The 24,440-nt window shown below is 43.7% G+C and overlaps 1 protein-coding gene across 1 annotated transcript in view; it reads right to left on the reverse strand.

The window, feature by feature from the left end:
* The window catches only part of CDH23 (cadherin-related 23), a 797,360-nt gene that overhangs the window by 53,953 nt on the left and 718,967 nt on the right, over window positions 1–24,440 (reverse strand). The window contains exons 42-51 of the mRNA XM_015422891.1: window positions 21,925–22,027; window positions 20,434–20,559; window positions 17,272–17,475; window positions 15,046–15,504; window positions 13,510–13,626; window positions 12,200–12,424; window positions 8,017–8,186; window positions 4,878–5,015; window positions 4,386–4,505; window positions 3,067–3,244 (exon numbers count right to left, since the gene is read on the reverse strand). Of these exons, the coding sequence (XP_015278377.1) occupies window positions 3,067–3,244; window positions 4,386–4,505; window positions 4,878–5,015; window positions 8,017–8,186; window positions 12,200–12,424; window positions 13,510–13,626; window positions 15,046–15,504; window positions 17,272–17,475; window positions 20,434–20,559; window positions 21,925–22,027 (1,840 nt within the window). The remainder of the gene's footprint in view (window positions 1–3,066; window positions 3,245–4,385; window positions 4,506–4,877; window positions 5,016–8,016; window positions 8,187–12,199; window positions 12,425–13,509; window positions 13,627–15,045; window positions 15,505–17,271; window positions 17,476–20,433; window positions 20,560–21,924; window positions 22,028–24,440) is intronic.

Raw genomic sequence — 24,440 nt, forward strand, 5'->3', positions numbered from 1 at the left:
CCCAGGGGGCGGGCACATGCAACAAGCCCCGCCCCCTGCTCCCAACAGCCCTCAGTCAGCCCACGAGGAGCAAGAAGCAGCCAGGTAAGTTGCAGAGCCCCCCCCCCTGGCCCGCCTTCAGGTACAAGCTATTCCTCCTCTGTGAGGACAAATCTGCACGTTCCCCAATAGCTAGCAATCCAAAACAGTCCAGTGGAGCCTGAGTGGCGGGTGTTGCCTTCTGGCACACTTCTGGTGATGTCAGGGGGTGTGGCATATACAAATAAGTTATGCTAATAAGTTATGCTAATGAGCTCCGGCACCTCTTTTTCTACGAAATGACCCCTGCTTCCAGGTTTCATGTAATGATAAATAGCATCAGTTGGTACAGTATTTTGCACATCACAATTTCTAAATGAAACTGATTTTCATGAGTAATGCTAATAACTAAGCATGGGTACAAAATATGATAACACATTTGGCTGTATATGTACATACAGTACATATACAGTAAAGGTTTCCCTTGCTCGAAAGCCAGTCGAATCTGACTCTAGGGTTGCGGTGCTGATCTCCGTTTCCAAGCCGAAGAGCCAGTGCTGTCCAAAGATGTTTCCGTGGTCATGTGGCCGGCATAGCAATCATTTATATAAAATAGGAGGAAACAGAGGCAGACTGGCCATTTACTCTACTGAAGGAAATCCTAGTGGCTGCTGCCCTAAGCCCTCTCCATCCACGGGTAAGGAGGAGTAAGAGTACAGTTGACACAGGGAGAAGCCAGGAGCCATTGTGCTTATGTTGCTTCTTGCCCAGGCCAGTGAACAGGAGCACTGGCACAGTGGTACTTGGCTTCAGCCTATGCCATTAGTGCTCATTAGTGCTTGTGGATCTTCTGACAAAAATATGTAATCTTTCCTTAAAATCTGCCTCCATTCCTGAGGACTGGAAGGTAGCTAATGTCACTCCCATCTTTAAAAAGGGTTCCAGAGGAGATCCGGGAAATTACAGGCCAGTCACTCTGACGTCGATACCGGGTAAATTGGTGGAAACCATTATTAAGGAAAGAATTAGTAGGCACATAGATGAACAAAACCTATTGAGGCAGACTCAACATGGGTTCTGTAAGGGAAGATCTTGTCTCACAAACCTGTTAATGTTCTTTGAGGGGGTGAACAAACATGTGGACAAGGGGGATCCAATAGATATTGTTTACCTTGACTTCCAGAAAGCTTTTGATAAAGTTCCTCATCAAAGGCTCCTAAGCAAGCTCAAAAATCATGGGATAAAAGGACAAGTCCTTTTATGGATCAAAAACTGGCTAGTTCATAGAAAACAGAGAGTGAGTGTAGGTGGGCAATTTTCTCAGTGGAGGGTGGTAAGCAGTGGGGTACCGCAGGGATCAGTACTTGGTCCACTGCTTTTTAACTTGTTCATTAATGATTTGGAGATGGGAGTAAGCAGTGAAGTGGCTAAATTTGCAGATGATACAAAGTTGTTCAGGGTGGTGAAAACCAGTGAGGATTGTGAGGCACTCCAAAGGGATCTGTCAAAGATGGGCGAGTGGGCGTCAACATGGCAAATGGGGTTCAATGTGGCCAAGTGCAAGGTGATGCACATTGGAGCCAAAAATCCTAAATATAAATACACATTGATGGGGTCTGAACTGGCAGAGACTGAGCAAGAGAGAGATCTTGGAGTTGTAGTGGATAACTCACTGAAAATGTCGAGACAGTGTGTGACTGCAATAAAGAAGGCCAATGCTATGCTGGGGATTATTAGGAAGGGTATTGAAAACAGATCAGCCAATATAATAATGCCCCTATATAAATCAATGGTGAGACCTCATTTGGAATACTGTGTGCAGTTCTGGGCACCACACCTTAAAAAGGATATTATAGCTTTGGAAAAAGTGCAGAAAAGGGCAACTCGAATGATAAAAGGGTTGGAACACTTTCCCTATGAGGAAAGGTTAAAGCGCTTAGGGCTCTTTAGCTTGGAGAAAAGACGACTGAGGGGTGACATGATCGAGGTTTATAAGATTATGCATGGGAAAGAGCAGGTAAAGAAAGAGGTACTTTTCTCCCTTTCTCACAATACAAGAACTCGTGGGCACTCCATGAAACTGCAGAGCGGTCGGGTTAGAACGGATAAAAGGAAGTACTTCTTCACCCAAAGAGTGATTAACACATGGAATTCACTGCCACAGGAAGTGGTGGGTGCTACAAGCATGGACGGCTTCAAAAGGGAATTAGATAAGCATATGGAGCAGAGGTAAGGTATAGATAGGGACTCTGGGGCAAGTGATGCTCTGTCATCTTGGTGCTTGGGGGGATCAACAGTGGGAGGGCTTCTAATGTCCTGGCCCCACTGCTGGACCTCCTGATGGCACCTGGTATTTTTGGCCACTGTGTGACAGAGTGTTGGATTAGATGGGCCTTTGGCCTGATCCAATCTTGGCGTCTCTTATGTTCTTATTTCCCTCTTTGTCAGCCCAACTACACCCAAACTAGCAGAGAGGAACATGGGCACAGTGGTGCCTGGCTTTACCCATGTCCATCCTTGACAGCCCCACCATGCCCAGGCCAGCAATGAAGAGCACAGGCACAGCAGTGCCCAGCTTTGTCCTGGTGCACTGCAGCTAGTGCCTGGCTTTGCACTATCGACACAATTGTGGTATAGCCAGCAAGGAGGAGTCTGACATTTTCTGTACTCCACTTCACTGACCTCACTGTGCCCAGGCTGGTGAGCAGGCGCATAGGATAGCAGTGTCTCCCCTGACTTTGCCCTGTGCCAGTGAGGCATAGCATGTCTTCAGAGGAGATGCATGGCCGTGCATGCATTTGCCTGCTGGCCTGGGCATGGTGCAGCTGGCATGGAGGACCATGATGGCACCTCCTTCTCTCCATGAGGTATGGGGTATGCGGCTGCAAAAGAGGGTATGATCCTTCTCCAGGGCCATTTTAGCCAACCAGTCCATCCCTGGGGAGGATGCCTGAGTTGGTCTTTGTGTCTTTGAAAATCACTAGGATATTAACCAGTATCCATCTACAACTATTGACATGCCTAAACACTATTAAGGGGGCTACATACCTACTCCAGGTCCTTCGATATTGTATGCCACTATTCCATTGTCTCCCTCATCAAGGTCAGTAGCAGTCATGGTGATCACAGAGGTTCCTGCTGGCTCATTTTCATACACACTGGTGCTGAATTGCTTTTTGGCAAACTGAGGCCGGTAGTCATTGATGTCCAGGACCGTAATCAAGACCTGAAATAAAAACAAGGCACTATTGTGGTTATGCGCAGAGTAGACTCTGGGCATTCTGCATTGCATGATTGCGGTGACTTTCCCAACCCCATAGTATAAGACTGTATACAACAACAACACACATCCATGGCTTTTATAGTAATTCTTCTCACTAAGGGCACTAAGGCAAATTCTTACTTTATAAGATTGGTGTGTTAGCTGCTTCTTCATAGTTCTACCCCATCTTGCTCAGGTAATACAGGAATGCAGAAGCCACATGGGAGGGTTAGATGCATATAGGAAAGACCTGAGCCACACTTCACCTTCTTATCTGGCTTCTCATACTAGTGTAATTTTTTGCCCTCATGCAGTCTTGCTCCTGGAATGCATTTCCTGAATTCCAAGTTTACTGGAACAACATGGTGATGAGCATTTATAACGTTCCTCCAAGGCAGGGGTTCCCCACCTTTTCCAGCCTGTGGGCCCCTTTGGAACTCTGGCACAGCCACCAAGTGGCTGCCACAAATAGCTGCTGCAGGAGGTGGAGCCAGCCAGAAACTGGCTGAAGCAGCTTATCTTCAGTCACACAGTGAAGACCCTTGTCCTGTGGTTGGCAACTGCTGCCAAAGCAACATCTTTAAAAATCTGCACAACCAATCAAATTGCCAAAGATCAGTCAAAGGCCCTGCTGGGCAAAAGCCCCACCTGGCCCCATCCATTTTGTAAAAACACTTTGTGGGAACCAGGAAAATTGTTGGTGGGCACCACGTTGGGGACCCCTGCTCTACGGTAAGAACTGGCCTGTAGTTTCAATTTACACTACCTTTCTCCCTTTCCCCATAACATCTGTTCTTCTTCTTGCATTCTAAGACTATTTGTTCCTTTCTTTATTCAGTAGTAGCTTAATTTTTAAAATTCACTTGCCTTTCATATGCCTTGAACTTCTGTACATTTACCACTTTATTAAGGCTTTTGTCTGCTTTGCTTTACTCCCCCCCCCCCCCCGGGACTCTGCAATAACAGCACATTTTTTTGCTTAGAAATCCGGAATGAAAGTAACATATGGAGGACAAAACAGATTACATGAAATTTTGCCTACTGCAAAGAAAATGGCAATTCTGTGTGTGAAAACCTGTGATAAATTGTCTGTGTTACCAGTTACCTGCACAGAGTTCTCTCGGCGGTTACTAGAAATGTCACCTGGATTGTCTCTGGCTACAGCCGTCAATGTATAATGATCTTTTTTTTCTCGGTCCAGGGCCGATAGAATGTAGATATCCCCCTGGAACAAAGACCTTCAGAAAATTATCGAAAGCATTCATAGACACAGCTTATACACTTACAGTTGTTGATCCACATCATAAATCAGTCAGGGAACACACTTTTTTTTGGGGGGGGGGAGGAAATTATTTTGGGGGTAGGAAATGTGTGTGTGTGTAAGTTAAATCAAAACTAGCCTTAGAGATTGCAAGTATGTGTCCCCTGTCTCCCCTGCTGGTCAGTAGCTCTTAAACTAATGTGAGAGCTGCTCCTCTATGGTGTAATCATTTATAATTTATAGTTGCACAATAGCAAATAATTCAAATACAAAACAAAGATAAAACTCATGCAGGCGTGACTAGCCCAAGAGCTACATGTTGGTTAAGCTTATTACCGTGTTCGGGTTGATCCCAAACTTGCCCTCCCCATCTCCCAGACTGTACTGGAGAAGGGCAAAGCGTCCAGAGTCGGCATCAGTGGCTCGGACCCTCAAGATGACAGAGCCCAAAGGGACATCCTCAAAGACAGGTTTCTGAAAGCGGAAGAGGAGACAACTGAAGTCAATATCAGTGGCTGGTACTATTAATCAAAAGACATGTTAGATCTGATTCACACAGTCAGTTAAGGAACCCGTTTATCACAATACGATGATAAAGCCTAATCTGTGACTCACGCAACAGGTAATCCATTGAAATTCACGGCCCCAGGATAGCTACTAGCATAGATTGTTCTAAAAGAGTTAGACAAATTCTTGGTTCATCAGTTGATATTAGATGCAAAAGCTGACCTGAACTTTCAGACAACAAGTCACAGCAATCATCATTATAGCCTGCTTGTGGGTTTCTCTGGGACATCTGTCGTGCCAGAGCCAGAGGGAAATTTCAGAGTAGATGGACAACAATGTTTATATTCTTACAACATATCAAAGTTGCAATTCATGTAGGGTTACCAGATGTCCTCTTTTTACCAAAAGTGTTCCTGTTTTAGAAGTGGTAGAGAAGATTTCGAAGCCAGATGCATGATATGTAAACCAGGTATGTTTGTGTCTGTGGCGAATAAAGGAGGGCTAGATTTGCAAGCCTGTGTGGATTCTGAAAAAACACAAGAGAGCAGTACGAGGAGAAATGTCTTCAGGAAAATTGACAGAATTCTTCGTAAAACCAGGTAGCAAATTAGAAGATGAAGTAGCTGCAGCCGAAAGTGCTTTCCGCTTTCCACACCGTTAAGCACCACAATTGTTACAAAGTGACAGGCCTACTAAAGAGGATATTCCCAGATTTGGAATAAAAAAAATTAATGCAAGAAGTAAGACAGAGGCTGTTACAAATTCTGTCTTGGTGCCCTATTCTGTTGAAAATGTTTTGGAAAGTACTGAAGAAATAAGTTACTGTGAAGTTTCTACTGATGGGAGCAATCACGGTTCTGTAAAGCTGTTTGCAATAATTGTTCAATATTCTGATTGGAAAAGTGGTGGTTTGGAGTTCAAACTAGTTTGACTGCAAAGCCAACTCAATAAGACTGCAGACACAATTTCATCATATCTGAAGGAGACCTCTGAAAGCAAAGGATTACTTCAGAAATGCATAGCATTCACAGGAGACAACTACCACACAAAGTCTGGAGGACTGCGACAGGATTCTGAGGGAAAAACTATGTTTGCAAATTCGAAGAAGCTATTAGATAACAAAGCCTTAATTGCCGAGGGACGTCCAGCGCACATTTTGAATAACTGTGTTCATCAAGCAGCACGCTGGAGGGTCAATGTTGACAGCATCATTTTCAAGATATATCAGCATTTTCACATCTATACAGTTTGAACAGAGCAGTTAAAGGAATACTGTGAATTTGTAGACATTGAGTACTAAAAGCTGCTGCCTCATAGCAAGACAAGGTGTCTGTCATTATTTCCAGGCATCACTAGGCTAGTTCATATGTTCCCAGAAATCAAGGCATTTCTCTCTCACACAGAATAAACCACCAACAGTGATCAAGAAGTTCTTTAAACATCAGTTCGGTGAGGTTTATCTGTGGCACTTACATTCTTTTATGTATATGTTTCATTCACCTACTAAAGAACTGGAAAAAGAAAATAATTCAGTTGTAGAAGTGCTTAAAGTCTTGCTATCTGTTCACGCCATGCTCACTAAATGAAAGAGCAACAACTTTATGTCCCTCAAAGTTAAGAGTCTGCTAAAAGAAAGGCGTAAGGATGGTCTTAATGCAGAGTGTGACATATTCTGAGCTGAACTAAATAGCTTATATGACAACTGCATAGAATATCTGGAAAAAAGGATGGAGCCTATGATGAAAGACTTTTCATGCTTTATGTGGATGTGTCTTAGTGAGTCACCCAAGTGGAAAACAATAGAGTCTTACATCAAATGTATCTTGGACAGGGGTGTGGCCATAGATGATGTGAAATGCCTCGACCAATTCAGCAACCTCAAGAAGTTTGTGAATGAATGCAAAGGTGATGATGAATTCATTAATCTTCAGGCATATCAGGAGTACTCTGAGAGGTCCAAAAACATTTTGTGTCACTCAGAACTTTTAAAGATTGCACAGTTCTTTTTTTGCCATTCTGTCCCATAATGTGAACATAAAACACATTTTCTCTCTGATGGAAAGTCAGTGGAGCAAAGAAAGAAGCAACTTCTCCTTGGAATGACTTTGAGATATATTATTAGTCCAGTACAATTATAGGCACATTACTCGCAAAGAATTCCACACCTATCTCTTAAGCAATAATTGTTGAAAAAGGTGTGATCTACAGAGGACTACACTGGGGCTAGTCAGCTTAAGGAGGAAAAACAAAGTGGACCTAAAAGAGACTGACCACAAGGTATATTTTTATTCGTACTGATACAAGGATTTCATATATAATTTCATTTTATAATTAGTTATGTGTTTAAAATTCAATAATTGTAACCAGATCAATTGTTGCTATCATTAAATGTTGCTATTATTTAGCCTAAACAAATCAATTAAAACTGTTATTTAAAAACAAGAAAGGTTCGAAATATTCCTAGTTAGTAGCAATTATCACAGCACATAGTAGGGTTATTTAAAATGAGATTTGTCATAGTGGTCAGTTGTGTGACGTAGTCAGTTGGGAAATATGCAGTGTCAAGAGTACTAAACAGTGGAGGATCTAATTTGCTCCAGCACAGCTCCGTATCTTTATTGACCTTCCCACACATCAGAATTTTTACAGTCTTAATAGGTGGGAAGAGGCAGAGACAAGGTGGATTGTACTTTAGATAGTCCTATATTTAATATAATGTCAGTAAGAATATAAACAGACTAAAGAACTCTTAACACATCTACTACTATACCAGAACAATAAAATAACAAAATCAGTTGTCCTCTACTTTATTTCTTACAGAGACCATCTTCTCTCCCTCCCTCCTTCTCTCTCCCTCTCTGTCATTTTCTAACGGACATTTCTCCCCTTCCCTGCTTCTGGCTCCGCCTTCTTAAATCCAAAACCCTGAAACCAGGGCTTATTACACATACAGCCTGTTCCAATTCACCTGGTAGGAGGGCTGACTGAAGATGGGGTTATTATCATTGACATCTACAATTTCTAGATACACTGGAATCTCAGCTGATCTCCGTGGCGACCCATTGTCTGAAGCCCGAACAGTGAAGTTCAACCACTGTACTTCTTCATAGTCCACCGTCCTGTTAGAAACTACCTTTCCTGGAAGACAACAGGAAGATGTTAGGACTGTCATCCTGTCTGATCCTTCTACTGCCCTCCTCCTTTTTAATGTATATAAAGGGACATTCTATATATTTTTAGAGGATAGGTTCTACATGGATAGCAACTGGAAATGGAAAGGAGAAAATTTCAAAATGCACATCCAGGAACATTAGGTTTACCAGCTGTGGGTTGGGAAGATCGTGGATATTTGGTAGTACAGCTTTGGGAGGGTGAGGTTTGGGGAGTGTTGGATCCCCAAGCATCGAGAATAAATCCACGTTTTCAAGAAAAGCAAAATTTATTTCAAAGCGTTGAAGACATATCTGGAGGTCAGTTGTAATTCCAGGGGATTGCCAGACCTCACCTAAGAAACACACATTCGTGGTCATTACAAGAGGGACTCATAAGAGATGTTGATTATCTAACTCTAAGTATAGAATCTGACAAGTGGTGAGTGACCCACAATACTCTTGTGTGTGGGGGATTCCTTCCATCATCACAGCTAATTCTCCAGTGGGGGGTGAGAAGACTCATGGGAGGGGATGAACCCAGTGTCCTCCTCTGCCACAGCTGGGCTCTGTGTGGCTGCCAGTGTCCTCTGCCATCGCAGCTCAGCTGAGCTCAGCACAGCTGCTGGCATCCTCCTCTGCCACAGCCAGGCCCGGTGCAGCTGCCAGCATCCTTTAATGCTGAGGCCAGGCAGAGCCAGAGTGGCTTCCTTCTGAGGGGAGGGGGAAATCCCATTAAGAACATAAGAGATGCCAATCTTGGATCAGGCCAAAGGCCCATCCAGTCCAACACTCTGTGTCAGACAGTGGCCAGAAATACCAGGTGCCATCAGGAGGTCCACCAGTGGGGCCAGGACAAAGCCGTCCATGCTTGTAGCACCCACCACTTCCTGTGGCAGTGAATTCCATGTGTTAATCACTCTTTGGGTGAAGAAGTACTTCCTTTTATCCGTTCTAACCCGACCGCTCAGCAATTTCATGGAGTGCCCACGGGTTCTTGTATTGTGAGAAAGGGAGAAAAGTACCTCTTTCTCTACCTGCTCTTTCCCATGCATAATCTTATAAACCTCGATCATGTCACCCCTCAGTCGTCTTTTCTCCAAGCTAAAGAGCCCTAAGCGCTTTAACCTTTCCTCATAGGGAAAGTGTTCCAACCCTTTTATCATTCGAGTTGCCCTTTTCTGCACTTTTTCCAAAGCTATAATATCCTTTTTAAGGTGTGGTGCCCAGAACTGCACACAGTATTCCAAATGAGGTCTCACCATTGATTTATATAGGGGCATTATTATATTGGCTGATCTGTTTTCAATACCCTTCCTAATAATCCCCAGCATAGCATTGGCCTTCTTTATTGCAGTCACACACTGTCTCGACATTTTCAGTGAGTTATCCACTACAACTCCAAGATCTCTCTCTTGCTCAGTCTCTGCCAGTTCAGACCCCATCAATGTGTATTTATATTTAGGATTTTTGGCTCCAATGTGCATCACCTTGCACTTGGCCACATTGAACCCCATTTGCCATGTTGACGCCCACTTGCCCATCTTTGACAGATCCCTTTGGAGTGCCTCACAATCCTCACTGGTTTTCACCACCCTGAACAACTTTGTATCATCCGCAAATTTAGCCACTTCACTGCTTACTCCCAACTCCAAATCATTAATGAACAAGTTAAAAAGCAGTGGACCAAGTACTGATCCCTGTGGTACCCCACTGCTTACCCCCCTCCACTGGGAGAACTGCCCATTTATACTCACTCTCTGTTTTCTATTAATTAGCCAGTTTTTGATCCATAAAAGGACTTGTCCTTTTATCCCATGATTTTTGAGCTTACTTATGAGCCTTTGATGAGGAACTTTATCAAAAGCTTTCTGGAAGTCAAGGTAAATAATATCTATTGGATCCCCCTTGTCCACATGTTTGTTCACCCCCTCAAAGAACACTAATAGGTTAGTGAGACAAGATCTTCCCTTACAGAACCCATGTTGAGTCTGCCTCAATAGGTTTTGTTCATCTATGTGCCTACTAATTCTTTCCTTAATAATGGTTTCCACCAATTTACCCGGTATCGACGTCAGACTGACTGGCCTGTAATTTCCCGGATCTCCTCTGGAACCCTTTTTAAAGATGGGAGTGACATTAGCTACCTTCCAGTCCTCAGGAATGGAGGCAGATTTTAAGGAAAGATTACATATTTTTGTCAGGAGATCCACAAGTTCACATTTGAGTTCTGTCAGAACTCTCGGATGTATGGCATCTGGGCTTGGTGATTTATCAGTTTTTAAGTTGTCTATAAGTTTTAGGACCTCCTCTCTCGTCGCCTCAATCTGACTCAGGTCTTTCAACACCCCTCCTGAAATCAGCGGTTCTGGAGTGGGCAAGCACTTCTCATCTTCCACAGTGAAGACAGAGGCCATTCCCCCATCACTGTCTGGTGCAACTCCTTTGGAGCCCAGCCACAGTGGTGGTGGTGTCTGGGAGATGCTCTGAGCCTGAACTGGTTCCCAGGCTCTTCCACTGCTGTGGATGTGCCAGGAGCGGCTCTCAGACTCTGCCACCACCACAGCCAGGCCTAGAGCAGTTCCCAGGCTCTACCACTGGTACAGTTGGCCCTGTCAGCAGCTCCTGGGCTCTGCTGCCACCATGGCTGGTCCCACTGGCAGCTCCAAGGATCTGTTGCTGTCACTGCGGCAGTAACCACTGGACGCCTCTCCAGCAGCTCAACAGTAAGTGCATTGCCCTTCTATTTTTTTTTTGGGGGGGGGTTAAACCCCAAATGTATTTTTTTAATTTGTCAGATTCTTCTGCATACCTAGGCGGTCACCCAAGTTTCCCGAAAAACCTGTTTGGATAAGTGTGCCCACTATCTGTGGATTTACACATCTGCAGATAGGGGGCACATTTGGGAAATAGATAAATAAATGTGAGTGAATGCTAGTGCCATCAAAATCGTAGTTGGTAATCATGAACTAATCCTGACCCCAAGACTGTTGAATATACATTGTAATATTCTTGGGTAAGTAACTTATCTTTTTTGCTTATATTACTCTGTAACTGATAGCATCCTGTATATATAAAAGCCCTAGCATATTGGTACTTTCCAGCTCTCCCATTGGCTGTGCTGTGCATTCCATCAGCAGTTGGCACATCGACCACCACTCAAGAGTACTCGTGTGCCATTGGCTGGGTGCTGGTTCTGATCCTCTCTCCCACTGCCGGCTTGGACACTCTTCCCTGCCTGAATAAACTGCCAAAATGGCTGTCTCTCCTGACAGAGATGCTTCTACAGTTGCTTTGCATCTCTGTGATTGGCTGGCTACTGAGGTGAGCCACCGGCCGTCAACCTATTCTCTTCTCCTCCTGCTGTGGAGCTCACTTCCCCTTCAGTGGCTGTTGCTAGGCAACCAAGCTTGGTTCTGTCAGTAAAAAGGCAGGAGCAGGAGGTCCTTTCCAGGCCTACTTTAGCTTTTGTGAGGAACTAATTGGGGCCAGTCTTGATTAGGGTTGCCAGCCCAAGGTTGGGAAATTCCTGGAGAGTTGAGGGGTGGAGCGTGGAGAGGGTGGGGTTTGAGGAGGGGGTGGGACCTCAGATAGGTACAATGCCATAGACTCCACCCTCCTAACCAGCCATTTCCTCCTGGGAAACCATTGTTGCCAATCTCCAGGTGAGGGCTGGAAATAACTCAGAATTATAACTGCTCTTCAGATGGCAGAGATCAGTTCCCCTGGAGAAAACTGCTGCTTTGCAGGGTGGACTCTGTGTAATTATACCTTGTTGAGGTCACCACAGCAAACTGATGTTGAGTGCCCAAGGCACCCACCCAGAGCCTCTTTGTAGAGCTCATTGTATTTATTTCCACAACAGGCTTTCTTCCTTGTAAAGAAATAAAGTTTTGTACCATTGGAAATTTCTACCTTCTGGAGAATAGTCTCCCTTCATTCTTGTGGAGAAATCTCTTCAGAATTCAGTAAAAAAGAAAATAGTCATATTGTCCCACCAACCTGCTGAGATGTCTTCAAGCTGGACATATCCCTCAGGAGAAAGGTTGAGTAATTCATAGGTGATCTGTCCATTAGCACCCTTGTCTGGATCTACAGCTGACACAGATATCAAGGTGGTCCCTGGAGTGGCCCCTTCCAGGATCCTCTCTGTGAAAAATGTTGTCCCAAAAGGGCGGAACCGAGGAGCATTATCATTGACATCTAATACATTTACTGTCAGCTTTGCTGCAAAAGACAGAAGGTGAAGGAAAGAAATGGGAAGCAAGGAATTAAGTATCCCTGAATATTATACAGTCTGACAGTATTCTTTTTTTATATCTTAACACTACAGTTCAAACTAGGAGTGTGCACTGGGGTCTACCCAAACAGAATATATACCTCCAAAACACCTTATCAGTATTTTTGGGGTATATTTTGGCTTCCCAAATGTATCTGGGATTTCACAAGGAAACTGAAAAAAAATTCCCCCCCAAACCCCAGATATATTTAAGAGTTACTGATAGATCTGAAAACATAGGAGAGGCATGAGCAGATTGCTCACACCTCTCAGCTGTTTGTCGGGCTTCTGCTGCAGTCCCTTTAAACATTAAAAGGGCTGCAGAAGACAGCCTGAGAATCAGGATTGGCTGTGCTGGAGGGAGCAGACTGTTCCCACCAGCTTGGCTTAGGGCTGGCTTCTTGTGCAGCCCAGTTTAAACCGGGCTGCAGGAGAAGGCATCCCAGCCGGGATATGTGCGCCTCAGGGAACAATCTCCCTAAGGCATGAAGATCCTGGGTCTGGCCCCTTCTGTGGCACAGTTTAAACCACAGCGCAGGAGAAGCCCTCCGGGAGCAATCTTCCCAAGGCACACAGATCCTGGGTCTGGGTCCTTCTGCAGTGCAGTTTAAAACATGCTGCAGGAGAAGCTGTCCCAGCCAGGATCTGTGTTCCTTGGAGAGCGATCTCCCTATGACATGCAAATCCTGGGTCTGACTCCTTCTGCAGCTCAGTTTAAACTGTCCTGCGGGAGAAGCCATCCAAGCCAGGATCTGCATGCCTCAGAGAGTGATCTCCCTGAGGTATACAGATCCTGGAGCTGGTTTATCCTGAGACCTAGTTTAAACTAGGCTGCAGGAGAAGCCAAGCCAGACCCAGGATCGGGCTGCCTTTAAAAAAATATCTGGTATTTTTCTTCTTGGGTCTATCAGACCTGAAAAAATTCAGGATTTCCAAAAAAGCCTGGATACGAATACCAAATACCAACTTTTTAAAAAATTGCACACCCTTAGTTCAAACCAGTTTGCCTAATCTGTAGTAGGAATTACCTTACCATTTGGCACACTAACTGAGCGATCAACCACATCACTGGAATTGTCAAAGACAGAAATTGTGACCTCATATGTGGCCACCAGCTCCCTATTTAGAGTCGACTTAACTTTCACAGCACCTGAAAAGTAGGAATAAAAAGGGGGAATTGTCAGTTAAACCATGTTGTTGAACTACACAAAATTCTGCCCTTTTATACTTACACTGAATATAGAGCTTTCCCTAAATTACAATTCAGTATTAGGCAGTGACTCCAGTGTAAACCCAATGAAATCAATGGGTTTAGACTGAAGAAGCATAGGGACCACACTGTTAGCTAGCAATCCTGTCTACAAAACAACAGCAACAACAAAACGTTAACCTAGATTGCTTTCAGTCCCATTCCATTGCTTAACACTATGCTTTTTAATTCTCCCTTATAAACTGCATACTTTTCTATTATGAACAGTATTTGTATTTTCTGAAGACAGCTGTATACAGAAACAGACAGCATTTTTATAGGAAGGGTAACTGGAATATGCTTTTGCCTACTCAGCCTTGAAGCTCACTGGATGACTTTGGGCATGTCACTACCTCTTGGTCTAACCCCGTTCACCAGGCTTTGCTTAGAATAAACTGAGGTTGCATCATGTATGTCAAACTGGAGCTCCTTGGGGAAAAGTGGGATAGATATGTGAATTGCAAGCAGATAACCAGAAATAATTTTTTTAGGATCATACTACCAGCAATAATTTGTTTGCAACTTTGGATTACATTTGATTCAGGTCCTTTGTTTTCCTTCCCCTATACACAAAAACACAGGTCATGTACTCTAAATATGTTTGCCCCTCCCACTCCCTACCAGCTAGGGGCTTCTGGGAGGCTGTCAGCATTCAGTCTGTGAAGGCTAGAACACAATGCGTGGCAGGGATGTGTTTCAACTGCAGTCTGCCAGCAAGACACAAACCAGCACTAAAACGGGGGATGAAAATGAAGATGGAGAAGGTGCTGACTGAAATGGAAGGCAAACACTGAATATACTGATAGAAATATAGATATCAAACCTGCAGGTCTGAGAGCCATAAGAGAAACAAAAGGAACAGTTAGTTGAAGCAAGTACCAGTCAAACAGTATACAGAGAAACAGAAAGGAAAAGATAGAAGAAAAAGAAACAGGAGATAGGGAAAAGAGCAAGATGTGTAAAGAAAAGAGAAATAGTGAACGATAGAAAAAGTGAAAAACCATCTTCATCACTGCCAGTTGCACCAGCATCTCTCTTAAGGGAAATGGGACCTTTAACAGCAAAGAGCTGACCTTTCCAGCTCTTCAACTGTCTAATTTGATAGAACAATAAACATAAATGCTTTCTGGGCCAATGATATTTATTTTCAACAGCTGAAATAGCATTGCTGAAACAGCATACCCATAGCTGAAATAGTACACTTATTTTTCTCTCTATTTCTATGAGCATTAATCTTCCTTAATAACTGTGTATGTTATTAGCATCTACAAACTTAAATTAAGAATTGTTCAGAATCCACCACCACCCCAACTCCGGTACCTGTTTTAAAATCCACTGCAAAAGCAGCCTGCTGGTCTGGCACAAGAGCATCAGCGTCATCTTTGGCCATGATTTCAATGAGGTAGTATTCCAACCGGGGATTGAGGTCTCTGTCTATTGCTGTTACCTCAGCAACAATTGTGCCTAGGGCAGCAGACTCAGGCACGCTGACCGTCTGGATGGGGTTGATGAACTCTGGCTGAGAATCATTGATGTCATCAATGAGGATACTCACAGTGGCTGTGCCAGAGAGGGGGGGTGTACCCCGATCCACGGCAACCACTGTCAACCGGTAGTTGTCCTTTTCTTCTCGGTCTATAGTGGTGTTGGCCACACTGATCACCCCGGTGTCGCTGTCGATCAAGAACTTGTCTTGAGCTCCACTCTCAATCCGGTAGCTCAGCTGTTGGTTGAGGCCATTATCTTTGTCAGTTGCTGTTACCTGAAGGACAGAAAAACCTAGGGGGAAACCCAGACTGTGACATTAGAGAGCTTTTCTGTTATTTGGGTCTTTAGAACAAAAGAGGTGACATCTTGCAAGATTCCTTAGAGGGACATGTCCAGCATCCAATTCCTGGGAGTAAGTACTAGTGGCTGCTATGAAGGAAGATATATACAACATGATAGCAACAGCAATAAATGTCTCCTTTCAGTAATTTGTAAAGAATTCCAGAATTTCAGCTTTTTCACACAGGGCCAAAGTAACTAAATTCATGCCATAAGACTGTGCAAGGTCATTCATATATGGGGAGACATGCTGATAAACTGCATACTCTCTGGACTTGAATAAAGGCCCTGTATAAAATGTGTAATCTTGGATTAAAAGAAAAACTATGATGACTTTTACAAACATGAACTGGCAAAAACTAAGTTGGTGACTGAAAATAAACCACACATAAAATCAAATTGCTGTTCTTCCTTATTATCTTACTAAAAAAACATTAAAATGAAGAGAAACTAACAATGCCTGCTAGAAAAATCTGCAGGCAATCTGCACATGCACACACAAACACTTTTGAATTCCACTGATGGCATTGCTATTTTATGGCCAGTGAAAAACCCACAAAGATTCACCATCTAGCCTTCTGGGAAAATAACCCTGGTGTCAGATTATTGACAAAAAAAGAAATGTTCAGCTCAGCGTCACTAGAAAAAACAAATTAGCAAACTCACTTGCTCAGCACTTTGTTACTTTTGGGTTTTCATTCTTCTTTTAAAATTTGCCATGTGAATGTGTGTGCTGTCTAGTCTATGGTTGTCAACTCTGGACTGGAAATTCCTGGAGATTTGGGGGGTGGAGCCTGGGGAAGGGAGGGTTTGGGAAGGAGAAAGACCTCTGTGGGGTGCAGTGCCATAGAGCCCACTTTCCAAAGCAGCCGTTTTCTCCAGAGGAGTTGATCTCTGCCATCTGGAGATCAGTTGGAATTATGACAGATCTCCAGGCCCCACCTGGAGATTATGCAAAAACTGAGGATCACAGAGTTAGGAAGATATGCAAAAGTATATAACACTGTGTATAATAGATGTATGTTTAAGGTAGATCAACTTTGTGCTTTTAATTTTTTTTTTAATTTTAGTGTCAAACATTATCAAAAACAGGTTTCACCCAAACAATACATCAAAGTGCAGGTTTACATTCTGTTCAAATATTCAGACAGCACTTTGTCAGTTTCACAATCACTAGTCCTACAGGACTCTAGTAATTTACCCATTTCAAATACAATCTTTTTCAAGGACTGTGATGTATATAAAGGACATAAGGCACAATAATTTCTCTTTGTGAGCACAAAACTCTTAATATACCAACATATTTTCTAGGGTCCCATCGGAACCCTTGCAGCAAACATAATAACCTATCTAGGATAGCATATCTCTCAAGTCCTATCAGGTAGCGGCTACCTTACATACCTCTATTATACACAGTGTTATATACTTTTGCATACCCACCTGGAGATTGGCAACCAACACACAGAGCCGACTTATGGCAGCCCTGTAGGGTTGTCAAAGCAAGAGACAGAGGTGGTTTGTCACTGCCTGCCTATGCATAGCAACCCCAGACTTCCTTGGTGGTCTCCCATCCAAGCAGTAACCAGAGAAGACCCTGCGTAGCTTTCAAGCTCTGATGAAATCAGGCTAGCCGGAGCCTTCCAGGCCAGGGCATAAAATCTACAATACCCATTCACATCTCAGATTCAAAAGCCTTCTGTGCTTTGTTGTTATTCTGACCTGGAGAGATGTTTTCCAGCACTCGAACAGTCAAGGCTGATGGGTGAAAGACTGGCCTGTTGTCATTATCATCCAGGATAGTCAATGTGAGCCTAGCTGTGCTGTTCAGCTTGCCAACATCCACTGCAAGCAGTAGACACTCCAGAACTGGATTCAGGAAGGCTTCTCTGTCTATTAACCGGCCTGGCTTCACCAGAACGACACCTGGAGGGGATTTAGAAGAATTAATTAGAAAGGATAAAAACAAACTATAAAAAATATACTCCAAAGCTTCTCAAACTCTACTAAATATGCTACAGAGTATAAACATGGTACCAAAACTGGAAACTACAGCACACTGTACCCTTCAAAATATAGATTGTCACTTGCAAGTTGCAACAAATACAAAGTGGCCTGGAGACTTCATTAGTTGGAAAATATATTCATGTCACCTATGTTCTATATTCTTGGTTTGTCAAGCCCATGATCCATATCACACACATCACAAAACATATGTGAAGATTACCAGAAAAATGGTATGAGGTGTGATTTCAGAAAATTTAGGTTGTCTATAACTCAGACAACTTTTAAATAGAATTTGGTCACATTATGAAAAGACAAGGGTCACTGGGAAAGACAATAATGCTTAGAAAAGCTGAAGGTAGCAGGAAAAGAGGAAAACCCAGCATGACTCAATCAAGGAAGCCACCAGGGCCCTCCATTTCCAAGACCTGAGCAAGGCTGTTAATGACAGGACAATTTGGAGGTCATTAATTCACAGGGTCGATGCAAGTTGCAGTGACTTAATGGCACTTAACATGCACACACATATTGTGCTGGGCTGAAAAATAAAAGCAGGCAATGCTGTAAACAGTATGGTGAGTCCTCCAACTAACCTAATGTGTGGCTAAGACAAGTCCAGCCCCATTGGTGAGTAGCCTTTTCTTGAATTGCCCTACTATGAGTTAAACAGATGAATACAAGGACCACATGATGTATCTGTTGCTAGATGTTTCATAGTGCAAGGTGGAATATGGAATGAGCACAATTGCACCTAAAATACACCTCATACGCACAAGGCTAGTATGTTTTAGTTAGCCTTCATATTACTATGCTGGCTTTATATGGGCAGGGAGCAGTCAGTCACCCCCACCTGCAGAATGAAATGGTTCAGCCTAGCTACAAGTGCGCTGCTTGGTGATTCTGTTCCTCTGCTTTTGCTCTACTGGTGTTATACAGTCTGGTAGTCTTACTGCAAGCACAACATTTGCGTATTTCAGAATCACCTTGAGTGCTTGTGTAAAGAAGGAAGGTAGGACAAAATTTTTAAAAACAAAGAAAGGTCAAAAGAATCTACACAGAATACTAATGTATTAATATAATGTTTAGTAGAGACCAATGGATTGGAGGTCTGAAGAGAGGCAAGAGTTAACAGTGGTACTACTACTACCTTCACCCATACAACATGATTGGCTTGTGTATAAACTAGGCCTATTCTACTACAGATAACAACCCAACTAATTGTGTTATCTGTTAAAGTTATATAGGGCTACTGTTTGAGGTTCCTCCAAATCAGATTTTCTGGCTGTATCAGAAAACTGCCCTCTTCACTAATCAGCCAGCAGAAAGGTGTTTGCCTTGCCCCATGACAGGGGCAGGTAATGGCAAGCCTGTCCAGCAGGGCACTCAGTCAGAGGGGCACAGACCCAGAGGGCATATAACCCCTGGGAACACTCCACATGGTCCTCTTTGCAGGTGATACCAAATCATCCAGGATGGTGAAAACCAAGGTAGATTGTGAAGAGTTACAGGGGGATCTCTCTAAACTGGGTGAATGGGCAACTACATGGCAAATGAAGTTCAATGTGGGTAAGTGTAAGGTGATGCGTATCTGGAAAAAATCCTTATTTTAAATATATGCTGAGACTGAAAGAAAGTTGATTCAATGTGCAGCAGAGGTGAAAAAGGCAAACTCTATGCTAGGAATTATTAGGAAAGGGATTGAAAATAAAATGGCCAATATTGTAATACCCTTGTATAGAGCTTTGGTGAGGCCTCATTTGGAATACTGAATGCCGTTCTGGTTGCCATATTCCAAAAAGGATATTGTAGAGCTAGAAAAAGTATCAAAGAGGGCAACCGAGATGATTAAGGTATTGGAACACCTTTCTTATGGGACTTTTCAGTCTAGAAAAAAGATGGCTAAGGAAAAACATGCTAGAGATTTATTGAATTGGATTGAAGGACGTTTTCCCGCCATCTCCCACAATACTAGAACACAGGCACCCAATGAAATTGTTGGTAAATAAGGCTCAGGACAAACAAACAAAAATTAAACTAGGGGATTCACTGCCAGTGGAGGTGGTAATGGCCACGAGCATACATAGCTTTAAAGGAGGGGGGTCAGACAGATTAATACAGCAGAGGTCCATCAAAGACTACTAGCCATGATGACTAAAGTCAGCCTCCATCTGCAGAGGCAGCAAAACTCTGGGAGGCCACAGCAGGGGAAGGCTCTATGCCCTGTTTGCTTGGCCTACCAGGGCAACTGGCTGGTCACTGTGGGGTCTAGACGGACTGCCCTGACCTGGATAGCCCAGGCTAGACTGATGTTGTAAGATCTGGCTAATATTCGAGTGGGAGACCTCCAAAGAATAACAGGGGCATGCTGCGAAGGCAGGGAATGGCAAACCACCTCTAAACATCTCCTGCCTTGAAAACCTCATGGGGTCACCATAAGTCAGCTCTGACTTGATGGCATTTTCCACCTCTACCACCACCACCACTAGATGGACCACTGGTCTTATCCAGAAGAACGCTTCTTATTTTCTTAGGTTCTTTACCGATAGAAAAGTTCCTACATCCAGCAACAAACAAGAGCTATGGCCTTTCAAACCATTCAGTTCTTTGCTGCTACTGCTTTTCACCTGAAGTTGTCCATTGATCAACTGAGTTTTCCCAGCCATCAGATTTGTCTGTATTTCTTGCCTCTTCTCCAGCTTTAAATTCTTCTTCTTCTTCTTCAACATACTTTTTCTTTCAGTTCTTCTCCAACTGTAGTAGAATTCCAAGTTCTAAACTGCCTTACCCACCCAACCAAAGTTCCTTTCTTTGACTTCCACCCTGCTTTCCCATTGGTCAGGGTGAAGATTCCTTTGGCTATCGGTTAGAAGACTGTCTTACCTGTTCTGTTGTTGATGATGAAAAGGTCTTTTGCCATCCCAAGCAGCTGGTATGTCACTACTGCATTGATACCCTGGTCACGGTCCAAAGCTAGAATTGGTCCATTAAGCACTGTGATGTGAGTTCCTGAATCGAACACAGAGATCTCAATAACAAGAACAACATTAATAGACTCCTCCATCTTCCCCTCCCTTCACCACCCAAATGATCAAAAGTGAAAAATGGATGAATGAAACAGGGTGAGGCCCTATGAGACAGCAGAGGAGCGTGTGGTGCAACCTTGGCAGACTGAATCAAGAAGCCCCCTGGGGAGAAGCCTTAAAGCCCTGCTAAGAGAAAACAAACAAATCCATCAGCATGTTTAAGTGAAAGGACATTCAGTGGCAGGTTTGCCTCCTTAGTTGACTCCTAAATTCACACTAATCTGCATACCAGTGTGAGAGGTAAAGACGCACTGGGACTCACCAAAGTATAAACGTTTTAGAAACAAACAGAGTGCCAAACAGTATCCAAATAAAGAACTTGTGTGACTTTGAATTGAAGGGAGGTGTGTATTTATGTGCAATTTCTTAAATTTGAAGGGTGAAATACGAATATGTGTTTTAATCTATACTGATATAGCTGGTATCAGCAAGTGAGAGCACATCACACTACTATACTCTCATTCCCTTACTACAAACATCTTTCAAGGGAGGGAGGTAGGAGGGGTCACACCCTACATTCATGAAGTTTATAAACTAAGTTCCTAAAAGTCCCAACCAGCTGGTGGAATAACTGTAAAACTAATGAAGTTAAATAGTCTGCAATTTTAAGAGAGAAGAAAAGAACTGTGGTCATTTAAGTAATCACAGCAACTCAGTTTTCTGTATCAAACAATACTGCACAAAAGACCTTTAATTAATTTTTAAAACAAAGAAGAACACTGCTGCTAAAAATCCAAGGTGTTTTAAGCAAGCTCTCTTTTTCCCAAGGGTTATACCGTACTGCATTAAATTCCCCCATATAGCATCTTCACAAACTTCTCACCAGCTTTACTGAATAGTTTTTGTATATTGTTGGACACAGCTGCTCTTCATTTTCTGACACTGGTGTACTACAACTTGCTTAAACCTAACATCTGGCATTTAAGTAGTCTGTATCTGCTGTTTTTCCAGGGAAGAATAGGTTTAATTCATTTGAGGTCATGCTGTTCATTTAAGGTAAGAGCAGAGGAATTTGTTTTGTCACTTCCACTTTGCCAGGGCTTCTGGGAAGCATTCCTGTTTCTGAGAAGCTGGTGAGGAAAACAGTAAAATGGAAAGTTTTCACCACTTGTGTGGGAGAATCGACCATGACTTTCAGAAAACAACCTGAGAAAGCACTTCTTGTGCTTTTAACACTACTCGTGCCATGAGGAAAAATTGATCCTTCCAGTAATAGTTTGTGAGGTACTAGGCAAAGAGACATTCTGCAAGTCTGGAGATACTGATATATGTTGGAGGAAACACCCACCTGGGGGGGAGTTCTCGAGCACCTCAGCCTGGTAAGAACTCTGAGTGAAGAGTGGGTGGTTATCGTTTTCATCTGCTACTGAAATCACTAGCAGGTCAAAATCCTAAATTGAAAGGAAAAGAGAGAATGACAAAAAAGAATCCATAGTTGCCTGCTGAAGCAATAATGCTGGTCCCTAGACTGACAATGTCTTACGTATTTCTTTGCCTAGTTGTGTACAGGCTGCCGAAACAAAAATGGCTTGGGGAAGGTAACATTTGGAAAACAAATGTATGAAGTCTCATCTAAGTAAACTTTCATGGACATGTAGGCCAATAGAACCTGAAGCCTCAAAGACTTTGCAGTGCTTCTCAGGGGCATTCAGGCTTGGATTTTGGTGATCCCCCCCCTGGGGGGGAGGTGGCAGCACCAGAAGTGCTTCTCTTTGTGCCCTTGCGGTTTGAACCTGATGTAAGGGAATGGGGTGATTCAATGGGCTCTATCGGTAGATCTGAGATATCACAGTACGTTAAGTTGTGTAAAACTTTATCAGTTAAAACTTCTAAAAGAGAACAGAAAGCCATCAGAGCAGTAGAACAATCTCTTCTGCAGATGATTTGGGAGGCGATAACTATATCCATGGCATTAAAACAAGTTCGGTATTCTGTGTCACTCAGTTACAATGAAATGTTTCTGGGATATTACTTATCACAAGTAACATTTCATAAAATACCCCTTTTATTTTGGTTTTAAGTGATAATGCATTATAAAACAGCATTTGCTCAGCTATCTGATATATCAGTACATGAGATCAAACCTTTAAAAATCAAGTGTGTGTTCTTACCTGGATTGCCCAGGCAAGCCCAATCTTCTCAGATCTCAGAAGCTAAGCAGGGCCCAGCCTGGCAAGTACTTGGATGGGAGACCTCCAAGGAATACCAGGGGAGGGAGGCAGACGCAGAGGCAGGGGCTGAGTTCAGACTGGCAGTTTGAAGCAGGAGGGAGTCGTTGCAAAAAAGAGCCGGAACAGTAAAACAAACTGTTCCGGGTTTTCCCGGTCACACTGTGTGGACTGATGTGGGAGCATACCGGGAGGAGGCGCGAGGGAGTGTTCACACTGTTGGCCTGGAGGCGTGGCTATAAGCAGCGTTTTCCTTGTGGCAGACGCCTATGCGGATGGGTGCCTACGTGTGTAGGCGCCTAGGCACAGCAGCAAATAGGGCAGGATCCGGCCGCTGTGGGCACATCCGGCCACATCATTACCCCCTCTTCAGGGCAATCACCTGCACCTTCCTGGTGCCAGAGTGAGGCTAGGAGATCAGTCAGTGTAAACAGCCGGCGCACATTATTAACGCAGGCTGTTCCCGGCTTTTAGTGGTTAGCGTTCACACTTCCGGGAAGCAGAATGAAGCGGGATAAACGGGCTCTCCAGGGCTTGCTACCACTTTCACCATGTATCTTTTAAACCCAGCAGGCAAGCACTACAAGACGGGTTGAGTATAGGTGGGGAACGCCGGACAGATGTGCCTGTGTGAATGGCCCCTTCAATTTGCTTGTGAAACGTTCCTCACACGTGCCTATATCGGGGCAAACTGCCAGTCTGAACTTGGCCAGGCTGTATCAAGCCACTTCTCTGAATGTCCTCCATGCCCCAGTAGGGTTCACCAGAAGTTGCCATGACTTCCAGGCACACACGCATACACACACTTTTTTTTTAACCCAAGTGTGTGAAGTAACATCATGGTATCGAAGGAAGGCTGCAAGAAACTGATGACTATATCAGTGCCACAGAAAACCTGAATGAAGGGCTATTTCGAGTTTTCTAAAGTTGGCCTTGAAACTTTTGGTCTGGATTCACTGAGAAGAGAAACTAAGTTTGGGTTTAGTTTCAGCGGGTAGCTGTGTTAGTCTGCAGTAAAAGAGTTAGATATGAGTCCAGTATCACTTTAGAGACTAACAAAATTTTCAGGGTATGAGTTTTTGAGAGTCAAAACTCCCTTCATCAGATACAACTCTGGGTTTGAGTTGTATGTCTTTGAACCTCATAATTCCGGGGGGCGGGGTCTACGACACAACAATGGCAGACACCTTTCCCAGCTCTCTGGGGAGGCATACCGCACAGCAGTGAGGGGGAGAGGTGCTGCTGGTTCGGCACCCCCACGGGAGTTCAGGGAGAACTCCCAAGCCATAGGGCTTTTGAGAGTGAGCCTCTTTTCCTGATAACGGCAGGGAGATAGAGGCTCCCCTCCGCCCTAACAGTCCCTCTTGCTGACTGCATCCTCTTAGCGAGGCCACAAGCTGTGTTGACCTGATCAAGCGCAGGAGATCTAGCGGAGGAGCGATTAAGAGCGTGGTCAAAATAAAGACCAACAATGAACTGTGAGTTAAGGAGCAAACTGTGAGTGAAAATGAGCTATTTGTCTTCAGAAGAGAAAATCCCCTCCCCCTCAAAGGAAAAACTTTCTGAGCGATAACGTGCTGAGAGAGGGACGCCTCTCAATGCATTTACATAAACAAGGAGGGGAAGAGAGAGAGAG

Source organism: Gekko japonicus, unplaced genomic scaffold (genome assembly GCF_001447785.1).
Source record: "Gekko japonicus isolate JY-2015 unplaced genomic scaffold, Gekko_japonicus_V1.1 scaffold49, whole genome shotgun sequence".
Taxonomy (NCBI): domain Eukaryota; kingdom Metazoa; phylum Chordata; class Lepidosauria; order Squamata; family Gekkonidae; genus Gekko; species Gekko japonicus.